The following is a 13,670-nucleotide window of genomic DNA, read 5'->3' as shown; positions in this document are numbered from 1 at the left end:
TCCATCAGGATTCAAGCAAGCCGGGCCGAAGAGGCTGAAATGCCAGAAACCGGTCCCCGGTAGCTTGTCTCCTTTCTGGTGAAGAATTGGCTTGGTAGTTTGGTCTGCCCTGTTCCCATGATGCACTGGGCCAGGGACAGACTAATTTGCATATAGCCAGGTTCTGAGCTGGGATGGGGCAGTGAGATAAATAACGGTGATGGATCAAGCCCTGATCTTTGGACTGGGTAAGAGTGGTCTGCTTAATTCAGACACTCTGTTCATCACCACCCCCTTTTCTGTATCGTTTTTGGCCACTATAGGTGTGGCAGGGTATACTCAGACATGAGTCCCTTTCTCACTGCTCCATCAGGATTCAAGCAAGCCGGGCCGAAGAGGCTGAAATGCCAGAAACCGGTCCCCGGTAGCTTGTCTCCTTTCTGGTGAAGAATTGGCTTGGTAGTTTGGTCTGCCCTGTTCCCATGATGCACTGGGCCAGGGACAGACTAATTTGCATATAGCCAGGTTCTGAGCTGGGATGGGGCAGTGAGATAAATAACGGTGATGGATCAAGCCCTGATCTTTGGACTGGGTAAGAGTGGTCTGCTTAATTCAGACACTCTGTTCATCACCACCCCCTTTTCTGTATCGTTTTTGGCCACTATAGGTGTGGCAGGGTATACTCAGACATGAGTCCCTTTCTCACTGCTCCATCAGGATTCAAGCAAGCCGGGCCGAAGAGGCTGAAATGCCAGAAACCGGTCCCCGGTAGCTTGTCTCCTTTCTGGTGAAGAATTGGCTTGGTAGTTTGGTCTGCCCTGTTCCCATGATGCACTGGGCCAGGGACAGACTAATTTGCATATAGCCAGGTTCTGAGCTGGGATGGGGCAGTGAGATAAATAACGGTGATGGATCAAGCCCTGATCTTTGGACTGGGTAAGAGTGGTCTGCTTAATTCAGACACTCTGTTCATCACCACCCCCTTTTCTGTATCGTTTTTGGCCACTATAGGTGTGGCAGGGTATACTCAGACATGAGTCCCTTTCTCACTGCTCCATCAGGATTCAAGCAAGCCGGGCCGAAGAGGCTGAAATGCCAGAAACCGGTCCCCGGTAGCTTGTCTCCTTTCTGGTGAAGAATTGGCTTGGTAGTTTGGTCTGCCCTGTTCCCATGATGCACTGGGCCAGGGACAGACTAATTTGCATATAGCCAGGTTCTGAGCTGGGATGGGGCAGTGAGATAAATAACGGTGATGGATCAAGCCCTGATCTTTGGACTGGGTAAGAGTGGTCTGCTTAATTCAGACACTCTGTTCATCACCACCCCCTTTTCTGTATCGTTTTTGGCCACTATAGGTGTGGCAGGGTATACTCAGACATGAGTCCCTTTCTCACTGCTCCATCAGGATTCAAGCAAGCCGGGCCGAAGAGGCTGAAATGCCAGAAACCGGTCCCCGGTAGCTTGTCTCCTTTCTGGTGAAGAATTGGCTTGGTAGTTTGGTCTGCCCTGTTCCCATGATGCACTGGGCCAGGGACAGACTAATTTGCATATAGCCAGGTTCTGAGCTGGGATGGGGCAGTGAGATAAATAACGGTGATGGATCAAGCCCTGATCTTTGGACTGGGTAAGAGTGGTCTGCTTAATTCAGACACTCTGTTCATCACCACCCCCTTTTCTGTATCGTTTTTGGCCACTATAGGTGTGGCAGGGTATACTCAGACATGAGTCCCTTTCTCACTGCTCCATCAGGATTCAAGCAAGCCGGGCCGAAGAGGCTGAAATGCCAGAAACCGGTCCCCGGTAGCTTGTCTCCTTTCTGGTGAAGAATTGGCTTGGTAGTTTGGTCTGCCCTGTTCCCATGATGCACTGGGCCAGGGACAGACTAATTTGCATATAGCCAGGTTCTGAGCTGGGATGGGGCAGTGAGATAAATAACGGTGATGGATCAAGCCCTGATCTTTGGACTGGGTAAGAGTGGTCTGCTTAATTCAGACACTCTGTTCATCACCACCCCCTTTTCTGTATCGTTTTTGGCCACTATAGGTGTGGCAGGGTATACTCAGACATGAGTCCCTTTCTCACTGCTCCATCAGGATTCAAGCAAGCCGGGCCGAAGAGGCTGAAATGCCAGAAACCGGTCCCCGGTAGCTTGTCTCCTTTCTGGTGAAGAATTGGCTTGGTAGTTTGGTCTGCCCTGTTCCCATGATGCACTGGGCCAGGGACAGACTAATTTGCATATAGCCAGGTTCTGAGCTGGGATGGGGCAGTGAGATAAATAACGGTGATGGATCAAGCCCTGATCTTTGGACTGGGTAAGAGTGGTCTGCTTAATTCAGACACTCTGTTCATCACCACCCCCTTTTCTGTATCGTTTTTGGCCACTATAGGTGTGGCAGGGTATACTCAGACATGAGTCCCTTTCTCACTGCTCCATCAGGATTCAAGCAAGCCGGGCCGAAGAGGCTGAAATGCCAGAAACCGGTCCCCGGTAGCTTGTCTCCTTTCTGGTGAAGAATTGGCTTGGTAGTTTGGTCTGCCCTGTTCCCATGATGCACTGGGCCAGGGACAGACTAATTTGCATATAGCCAGGTTCTGAGCTGGGATGGGGCAGTGAGATAAATAACGGTGATGGATCAAGCCCTGATCTTTGGACTGGGTAAGAGTGGTCTGCTTAATTCAGACACTCTGTTCATCACCACCCCCCTTTTCTGTATCGTTTTTGGCCACTATAGGTGTGGCAGGGTATACTCAGACATGAGTCCCTTTCTCACTGCTCCATCAGGATTCAAGCAAGCCGGGCCGAAGAGGCTGAAATGCCAGAAACCGGTCCCCGGTAGCTTGTCTCCTTTCTGGTGAAGAATTGGCTTGGTAGTTTGGTCTGCCCTGTTCCCATGATGCACTGGGCCAGGGACAGACTAATTTGCATATAGCCAGGTTCTGAGCTGGGATGGGGCAGTGAGATAAATAACGGTGATGGATCAAGCCCTGATCTTTGGACTGGGTAAGAGTGGTCTGCTTAATTCAGACACTCTGTTCATCACCACCCCCTTTTCTGTATCGTGGCTCATCAGGCGGGCAGGTGGCGAGAATGCGGCCTGCCCTTGGATTGCCCGTAAGATAACCCACTATGATGACGTTGTATGTAATAAAATAAACCTGCAGCAGTTTCTTCCCAATCTAACACTGGTGTCTAGTGTGTTATTTGCGGGATGCATGCTAAGTGTGGGGTGGGGGGGTCCTGTTGCCCTGAAGTGTCCATGGTTTTGTCAAATGACAAAAGCAGGCTGTAACCCTATCCTTGCCAGATGCATTTCAAAAACACTGCTTCCTCACCATGTCATTATATGATGCAAAGACATACCTATTTACTGAGAAAAAATATGCTGTTTCCCATTACTTTAATTGTATTTCAACGCTCTTTATTTAGAATACATAATAAATATGTGCACGTCTTTGGTTTGCAAGGTGCCAGGTAATGTGCTATCAGTCTTTCTTCTATTGAACAGACTTGAATGAAAAGTATGTTTAAATATATGTGCATTTCCCCACCAGAGATTAATCACTTTCATAGCATCATTGAACGACGTAACACATTTTTGTTTTATTTCAGGATTATTGAAGTGGTTGGCGGAGGTGAAGACGGGAGATGGCTCGCAACGAAGGCCGAACACTGAGCGAAAGTTAGTAAAGTTCTGTTGTTGATTAACGCTTGACCGTGTGAGCTGCAAGGCTTTCCTTAACTAAATTATGTCCATGAGACGGATGTATGACGTTACAACGCATACTTTTACAACGCCTACCATTACAACGAATTTTTTACAACGCAAACACTTTTACAACGCATACCATTACAACGCAAGGTTTTACAACGCAAGTACCTTTACAACGCATACCATTACAACGTAAATATTGGTAAGTATATATTATTTTTTTTGATATAATTATTTTAAATTATTAAAATATAATTAAATTTTATTTAATTAATTTAATTTAAATATAATTTAAATATAATTTTAATTTGATTTTACAAATTAACCCTGTACCCCAAAAACCCAAAACTGACCCTGAACCCTAAAAATATTTTTTTTAATTTAAATTAATTTAAATTATTAAAATATAATTAATTTATATTTAATTACATTTAATTAATTTAATTTAAATATAATTTTATTTTATTTTGACAAATTAACCCTGTACCCCAAAAACCCCAAACTGTCCCTGAACCCTAAAAATACCCCTTTACCCAAAAACCCCAAACTGTCCCTGAACCCTAAAAATACCCCTTTACCCAAAAACTGAAAACTGACCCTGAACCCTAAAAATACCCCTTTACCCAAAAACTGAAAACTGACCCTGAACCCTAAAAATACCCCTTTACCCAAAAACTGAAAACTGACCCTGAACCCTAAAAATACCCCTTTACCCAAAAACTGAAAACTGACCCTGAACCCTAAAAATACCCCTTTACCCAAAAACCCAAACATATAATATTTTAAAAATAATTATATACTTACCAATACTTACGTTGTAATGGTATGCGTTGTAAAAGTACTTGCGTTGTAAAATCCTGCGTTGTAATGGTATGCGTTGTAAAAGTTTTTGCGTTGTAAAAAATTCGTTGTAATGGTAGTTCGTTGTAAAGGTTGCGTTGTAAAGGTTGTTTCCCCCATGAGACTTAGGCACAGAAAAGTGGTTAATGATTTCTGATTAACCATATCTTCAAAACACTTTATGATCTATTTATTATTTGATGCATTTATCATTTCGTTGCAGACTGAGAGTGCTTAGCAGGCCATTGTAACCCATGAGTATTGGAATGAGTTTCAGTGTCACTGCTATTGCTCAACTATATCACCCTAAGTCTACATCTTGGCAGAGCAGCGGTGACTCCTCCGCTAAGCAAAGTCCCACTGCATTTTGCAGTGAGAGAAAGAGAAAATAAAATGATAATATTATCATTTTATTTTTTCCTATTCCACCCACAGCTTTGCGTGAGGGGGCGGGGGCAGGGGAGGAATGGTAGCACACTCCTAAAGTGCCCAATGACTGCTTGGACAGCCGCCTCGGGCTGCCCAAAACAGTCTTGCGCACTTCACATGTTCTCCACGCAGGCTGCATTGAAGCCTACGTGGAGAACATGGCCAGGCCTCCTGTCAGTGTCTGAGCGCCGAAAAACTGAGCTCAGACCAATCACAACGTTGCTAAGGGTGCGTTGTGATTGGCTGACTGGGAGCCTGGGTGTGTTTCCGGTGGGCGAGCGAGCGAGGACTACAGAGGATGGGTGAGGAAGCGGCAAAAAGGTATTTTAAAATGTTTTATTTCATTTTAACTTAGCTGCTTCCCCGTGGCCTCCCCCCTCCTGTGTCCTACGCACTTCTTCACACGTCCTGCCGCCCCCCCTACCAGCGATCGATGCTGGCCGCACCTTACGTTGGGGTTACTTTAGAGGAAAAAATATCTCCCTTCATCAGTACACAGATAGTAATTACAATGCACTCTTACCATACATTGCCAATAAAACGCATTAGTTACGCTCATTACCATTACTACACAAACCTTGAGCACGCATACCTTTACAAGAAATTTCATATGAATGGTAAAGCCATGTGCGTTGTAAATGTAAGCATTAGATGATTATATATATATGTTGGGGAAACAGTTTTTTTCAAAGTGTTTAGGGTAAGCATTTTTAGGGTTTAGGGTGGGTATGGTTTTTTTGGGCGGCAAGGGTAATTTTAGGGTTCAGGGTGGGAATGGGCTTTTGTGTGGCAAGGGTGATTTTAGGGTTCAGGGTGGGTATGGGCTTTTGGGTGGCAAGTGTGATTTTAGGGTTTAAGGTGGGAATGGGTTTTTGGGTGCTAAGGGAAATTTTAGGGTTTAGGGTGGGTATGAGTTTTTGGGTGGCAAGGGTAATTTTAGAGTTTATGGTGGGTAAAGGGTTTTTGGGCGGCAATGGTAATTTGTGGGTACAGGATTTTGAGTGGCAAGGGAATTTAAGGGTTTACGGTGGGTATGGGTTTTGGCTGGAAATGGTAATTTTAAAGTTTAGGGTGGGTAGGGATTTTTGAGTGGTAATGGAATTTTTAAGGTTTGGGGTGAAAATATATAACCAGTGTAAAAACCAAAGGTTACAGGGATGTTGTAGTTAGGCTGATATTTCACGTGTACAAAACCAGAGAAATTCAGAAGTTTTAGTTAGCTGAGCTAACTATAACTTGTGCCCCTGCAATGCACTTCTTATGACTTCACATATTACATCACTCATGACATGCAGTGACATCACTGATGGCATCTCAAATTACATTACTGATGCTATCATTCAGTGACTGTGAGTGTTTTTAAAAAGTTTGAGTGTTAAAAATATATACACCAAGGTGCAATGGTGAATCATTGGGTGTATGAGTGCCTGTATGGATGATTCAGTGGGTGTGTGACTTACCGTATAAGTGAGTGACTAGTGTCTCAGTGAATGTATGGGTGAGTGACTAGGTTTTGAGAATGTCTGTATCAGTCTTACAGATGATGTCTAAGTGGCTGTATGGGTTGGCAGGTGGGTATGTGAGTGGCTGTCTGGAGGATTAATTGGGTGTCTGAGTACCTGTATGGGTGTATGAGTGTCTGTGTGGCTGGGTGAGAGGGTGTGTGACTGCCTGCATGGATGAGTGAGTGGCTGAGTCAGTGGCTTTATGGGTTAGTGAGTGTGTAAGTGAGGGGCTGTATTGGTGAGTGTGTGTATGAGTGTTTCAGTGAGTGAATGAATGTGTCAGTGGTATATGGGTGAGTAACTGGATGTGTGAAAGTCAGTATAGGTAAGTGTTGGAGTATATGAGTACTGTATATGTGAGTGAGGGATTGTGATAGTGGCTGTATGGGTGAGTGTATACTTGTGCCAGTGACTGTATAGGTGAGTGAGTATGTGGCTGTATTAGTAAACAAATTGGTGTATATCACTTTTAAAACTTATCACTTGTATGATTTTTGCTATACTGTGTTTTTAATAGTTACTGCGGGTAAAGCGGTAATTGCAACAGCTACTTGCATGTGGAATCGCTGGCGAGTGTCTTTGCATTTGAATGCGTGCAGGGCGGCTGACTACTAGCGCCATTAGCACTCTTACCTTGATAGCGGCCCCTCTGCCTCGTTCCATCGCGGCTTGTTGCCGATTGAGTGGAGGGCGGCTCACCTACCGCGGCTCCTAGTGCCGGTCTGGTGGTGGGAACGGGCGCCATATTGGGAGGAGTCAGAGAGCGCAGGGACCTGTGGCAGCGGTCCAGTCGCTCGAGGCTCCCTCCCATAAAACGATAGGGAGTCCTCTCTCACTTGTGGATTCCGGGTTGGTGGTAGCAGCCCGGCGCCATTTGATGAGAGACTCTGCATCACCGCAGACCTGACTACAATCACTTTTAAAACTTATCACTTGTATGATTTTTGCTATACTGTGTTTTTAATAGTTACTGCGGGTAAAGCGGTAATTGCAACAGCTACTTGCATGTGGAATCGCTGGCGAGTGTCTTTGCATTTGAATGCGTGCAGGGCGGCTGACTACTAGCGCCATTAGCACTCTTACCTTGATAGCGGCCCCTCTGCCTCGTTCCATCGCGGCTTGTTGCCGATTGAGTGGAGGGCGGCTCACCTACCGCGGCTCCTAGTGCCGGTCTGGTGGTGGGAACGGGCGCCATATTGGGAGGAGTCAGAGAGCGCAGGGACCTGTGGCAGCGGTCCAGTCGCTCGAGGCTCCCTCACATAAAACGTGATGTGCTGGAGGGAGCGCAGCGGACGAGCGCAGCGGGCGCGACGGAGGCGCGCCGGAGTCGCGCTAGAGTCAAGCTCGTCAGCGCTCGTCCGCGAGCGTCCAGGGCTAGGGGCTAAGGATTCTGTCTGCTCCTATACGTACACATCCGCTGATTTATTAGCGTTAAGACCTACCACCACGATGTGTCCCCCCGTACCCCCCAACACGACGAAACGAACATCTCGTCTTGGCATCAGTAATCCTTCTAATCCAGTTACTGATCCCACCCCTAAATATGCGGTTTTGGAAACTACGCCAGGTACTACTTATAACTTTAAGTGCATCTATTTAAATACCCGCTCTATGACCAGACACCAGACAGATATTTTTTTGCTGCTATCTGATATCAAACCGGATTTGCTCTTGTTGACTGAGACATGGCTCACGCCGGATTCCCTACCGGACATCTTAGCTACTCTGCCTGCTGATTACTATATCATCTCAGTAATCCGCCCGGCAGGAAAAATTGGGGGCGGCGCGGCCATTATCGCCAATAAGAAACATCAACTTAGACAACTCCCTTCTCTAGATATACCTAATGTGGAGAATATAGTTGCCAAATTGGATACTGCCAATGGGACCCTTGTGGTGGTCCTATTATATCGGCCACCTCAAACTATGGCCATGTTTCCTGCCACTTTTGCGGAGCAACTGGCCACGTTAGTTACAAACAATTCCAAACTACTCCTGATCGGGGATTTGAATCTCTGGTTCGATAACATAGTATTAGACCCTCAGGCAGCCGAGACGAAGGACCTTTTGAATGATTTGAATCTAACACAACATATAGATACTCAAACTCATCAAAAAGGCCATAGTCTCGATCAACTCTGGTCCCTGAATTTACCCATCGATTCTATTGATATTAAACCTTGTAGCTGGTCTGATCATTTTAGCATTAGTTTCTCATTTTGTGTTGTTAAAACCCCTCAATTTAAGCTGCAGGCTACCAATTTGACTCGGAAATGGTCCTCAATGGACATGCTAGCTTTTTTAAATTTGTTAAAGTCCACTCTGCCAGTGCAGAGTTCTGATGTGGAGACAGCCGATTGTAGGCTTAAAGAGTGGCTAATTTCGGCCACTAACATCCACGCCCCTCTCACTCGCTTCTCTAACTCACGCGGCGCGGACGCACATAAGTGGTTCACGCCGGAGTTGAGGAAATTAAAACTAGAAGTGAGGCAGCAAGAGAGAATTTGGCGCATCAATGACTGTCCTCAAGCGAGGATTGCATATTGCTTATCCCGCAAAGCCTATCAAAAGACGCTGCACACTCACAAAACTGCCTATTTCTCTTCTAAAATATTAAACGCGACTAATAAGTCGAAAGAAATTTTCAGGATTGTGACTGAGCTGTGTAATGACGAAAGAACCTCTCCCCCGGTTGTCCCCTCACAATCACTCTGTAACTCGCTGAATGACTTTTTTAATGATAAAATATTACTGATTAAGGATACTCTATCCAAGTCTCCAGTTTGTGCCCCGATAGATGATATCTTTTTAACCCCCTCACCTTGCACTCCTTTCCCTTAATTAACGATCAAATCTTTTTAGATTTGCTCATTAGAGTCAAATCAGGATCTCCTGAGGATGTCTGCCCCCCCCAAGTAATGAGAGAAATTGGTCGGGCATTCCCAGATAGTCTGATCCCTCTGCTTAACAATTCCCTTACGTCAGGGATAGTTCCTAACAGTTTTAAACAGGCCTTACTGATTCCCTCAAAAAAGAAACCTGGCATCGACTCCTCAGACCTCTCTAATTACAGACCAATATCACTCCTGCCTTATCTGTTTAAAATTTTGGAGGCTCATGTCACCAACAGCCTCTCAAACTTTGTGGAAACCTCTGGCTACTTACAACCGAACCAGGCAGGTTTTCGGCCTGGTCATTCCACAGAGGCAGTCATATTGGCCGTTCAGAACACCTTAAGGTCTAATGCCGATGAGGACTTGCACCAGGCCCTGGTGCTATTGGATCTGTCTGCCGCATTCGACACGGTTGACTATACCATCTTGGTCAACCGTGTCGAACAGGCCGGTCTTCGAGACTCGGCCTTGGCCTGGCTCAAGTCCTTCATCTCAGAACGCACTCAATCGGTTCGGCTGGGTTCCTTTACAGCCCCTAAAAACATTTCCCTCTGTGGGGTCCCCCAAGGATCTTCCTTGTCCCCCTTATTATTTAATTTATATATGCGGCCTCTTTTGTTCTCCTTACGAGAGCTTAAGGTTACTGCATATAATTATGCAGACGACCTGCAGCTGGTTTTCGTGTTAAACTCACTTAATGCGGCCGAGGACTTTCGAGCAACTATGTCCTTCATCCAAAGGTGGATGTCTCTAAATCACCTTAAACTAAACCCGGGAAAAACCGAGCTCATTCTGCCTGGGAAGAGTGAGATCAGTTGGAGTCCACGTTTCTGGCCGTCGGACATGGGTTCTCCCCCAAAAAAATCCCGAACAGTAAAAAGCCTGGGAGTGACTCTTAACGAGGACCTCACCTTGAAAAGTCAAATCGGAATGGTGGTCTCCTCTGGCTTCTTCCAATTGAGGAAGATTAAGAAAATTGCTCACCTCCTTACTGATTTGGCTTTAATTCAGGCAGTCAGAGCTCTGGTCCTGTCTCACATCGATTTCTCAAACGGCCTCTATCTGGGTGCGCCTATTGGCCAACTCAGAAGATTGCAATACCTGCAAAATCAAGCTGCGAGACTCATCTGCAAGGTACCTAAGTGGGAATCGATTAGACATGGACTAGAGACTTTGCACTGGCTGCCTGTGGAACAGAGAGCCGCATTTAAGGTGGGTTGCACTGTGTTTAAGGCCTTGGAGGGTAAGGGCCCAATGTTCCTGAGACAACTGTTGAGCAGATACAAACCTTCACGCAGCTTGAGATCAGCTCACAAAGACCTACTTGTGGTCCCTCGTTTCAAAAAGAAACAACAAGGAGGTAGCAGCTTTCAATTCTTAGCTGCTTCCTTGTGGAACTCCCTCCCGCTGACTCTGCGACACAGTAGGGACCTTCTTGCCTTTAGGAAGGCATTTAAAACTTTTCTTTTCACTCAGGCCTATTTTAAATAGTGATTTTATGTCTTTTTATGCACTGTTATGTTTTGATTCTCTCCTCAGCGCCAAGAAGCCCCTGGACGTTCGCGCGCTTAACAAGTAACAAATAACATAACATAACATAACATAAGTGGCTGTATGGGTGACTGAGTCGATGTGTGTGTAGATGTATGAATGCTCCCAGTGTCGCTCCGTCTCATAAATCAACTTAATCTCCCAGTGCCTAACAAAAATAAATGTGTCCTCATGTAATGCAGCTGGTGCTATGTAAAGCGCTCTGATACCCGATTTGGGTCAAGTTTGTGCTATATAAAACTTTGAAAAATAAAAAATAAATGAATGAATCAAAGAGTGGGTGTGTAAGCAGTGTAGATCGAAGGCAGAAGTTGACTCAAACTTTGAGGAATGTTTTTTGTCGCATCCTTTAACAAAATCTGAGGACATATATACTACAATTGTCTCTGCCTTAAATAAATCAAGGGTAGATCAAATGTTGTCTGTAGAGTAGATCCAAAGTTGAATTCAAGTTGTAAACCCTGCTGCCGCAGTGTAGATCGAAGGCAGTAGTCAGGACAGACATTGAGGAATGCTTTTAGTCACATCCTTTAACAAAATCTCAAGACATATAGTACAATTGTCTCTGCCTTACATAAATCAAGGCTAAATTCAATGCTGTCCGCAGTGTAGATCCAAAGCTGAATTCAAGTTGTAAACCCTGCTGTCCGCAGTGTAGATCGAAGGCAGTAGTCGATACAGACCTAAGTCTGTGGTGCTGTAGCGCTGAGTTCGCAATGGGCCTGTATCGAGGAGGCACCTGGTCATGGTGGCAGCCACGTGGCGGGGAGAGGACCTTCACTGTGGCAGAGTCTTTTCTCTTTACACAAGTAAACCACGCCCAAGGCGTAGCCTAATAATTTATACTCTTACGCTGGAATTGCGTACGTTGGACCAGTCCACTCCGCTTCTGCTCCAAGGGCGGGGGGAACAACATAGCTACATGATCAAAGTATTCCCCAGTGTGTGAGATAATATGGTTGCGTCCACTGTGCAGCACACTACACGTATCAATAGTATATCTACATACGGAAATATTTTGGGTGTCTATAGTGAGTTGTGTATAGCATATCACCGGTAGTTTTGCCATTGTGTAAATTATTGTTGATGTGCGAGTTCCCTCCCTTATACACAGTTGGTTGCCACATCTCTGAACATTCAGCTAGTGTGCTGTTGAGTGGATATATTATTTTAGGAAGGTCCGTTGTCCTGTTTTGCGCCGCCTTTGAGGTAGTAGAGGGGGAGGGGTCAGGAGGGGTGGTTGTGGTGGCGGTGGTGCTGGGTGTTGTTATTTTGTTGTGTGTTAGAAGTGCATAATTAGTATTTATATCTCATATTCGTGTTTAAATATGGGCGTGAATTGGATGTAATTCACACAGTACATAGTTGACGTCATTACACTAGTTAAATGTTGATGTTAATTTGTTAGTGATAAATGGTACTATCTCCTGTTTGTTTAGGTAGCATTGCAGATTTGCCTTGTTATTGAAAGTATGGGGAAGTGGTGTTTTTTTGTTTTTTTTTCTACAAGAATGCCTAGTATATTATTAACGTTAGTTGTGGTTCTGGTTTGTAGCGATTTTGTTGGAGGAAGGAATCAATTGAAGAGTGGTAATATTTGCAGTTTTTACTAGGTTGAGAATGGGTTCATAATTAAAAAAGATAGAAAAAAACAGATATGCTTAATAAACATTTTAATTAGGAATTATCATTTAAAAAACGTTTGAAATTCATTGAAAAAACCATTGGTTTCAGGCAGGTTATAGTTAGGAATTATCATTTAAAAAACCTTAGAAATTCACTGAAAAAAACATAGGTTTCAGGGGTGTTATAGTTAGCTGGACATTTCACTCATTCAAACCATTGAAATTCCTCCGATATAGTTAGTTGTACTAACTGTAACTCTCGCGCCCGCAATCCACTGCTGATGATGTCACATGTTACATCATTCATGACATGGTCAGTGACATCACTGATGACATCGCTGATGACATCTCAAATGACATCACTGATGACATCATCCACGTGACAATCAGATACACCTCACCCTACACTAGTATAACCTTTCATCACTCACTGTAAAATACAGATTACCATATTTGAATCCATTGACACACCAATACAAGTTTCTGAAAACCCACTCAGTGATTCCTAGATCTACACATACATCTAATCACTTACCTATAGATTTACTCATATATGCTGTCAATGATCAATAGAACACTATCAAATATAATAATACACCTATATCGACATTACACACCAGCACACATCCTATTAACTTATGCAGTCATCCTACTCACTTATGCAAATAATGGATCATACTTACATTTACTCAGCTACACACATATACAAATTCAACTTCATTTATTCATATAGATAGTAACTCATACTTAGTGTGTTATAAAATCACTATTACAAATATGCAGTTATCCATACAGTCACTCATACAATCACTTAGTCGTATGTATACTTATTTATATGCAAAAACTGTCACATACACTGCCTTTTATATTTCTACTTTGTTGCACATGTATCATTGAGAAATATATTTACTCATCACTACACCCATAAAGACATTCACCCACCCAAACAACTGTTTCCACATACAGTCTTAACCCCATATACCTACTAAATTAACTATTTACACATCTTTGAACAGTTACACACCTTCCACCCAAACACACATTCACTCTCCCATACACCTCATTCATTTGTTTTTATATTAACCATGGCCTCTTGTGGGGTGGCACTTCCCAGGAAGGGGAGAGGGTTAGGGTTAA

The 13,670-nt window shown here is 44.3% G+C and overlaps 1 protein-coding gene across 3 annotated transcripts in view; it reads left to right on the top strand.

The window, feature by feature from the left end:
• The window catches only part of LOC144798550 (NACHT, LRR and PYD domains-containing protein 3-like), a 925,301-nt gene that overhangs the window by 60,952 nt on the left and 850,679 nt on the right, over positions 1-13,670 (top strand). For all 3 annotated transcript variants that reach the window (XM_078669484.1, XM_078669486.1, XM_078669485.1), the window contains exon 2: positions 3,590-3,659. In XM_078669484.1, the coding sequence (XP_078525610.1) occupies positions 3,626-3,659 (34 nt within the window). In that variant the 5' untranslated portion in view covers positions 3,590-3,625. The remainder of the gene's footprint in view (positions 1-3,589; positions 3,660-13,670) is intronic.

The sequence above is a fragment of the Lissotriton helveticus genome, chromosome 12 (genome assembly GCF_964261635.1).
Source record: "Lissotriton helveticus chromosome 12, aLisHel1.1, whole genome shotgun sequence".
Lineage (NCBI taxonomy): Eukaryota > Metazoa > Chordata > Amphibia > Caudata > Salamandridae > Lissotriton > Lissotriton helveticus.
Note: the sequence above shows the minus strand (reverse complement) of the source record. Positions and strands in the feature narration are given on the sequence as shown.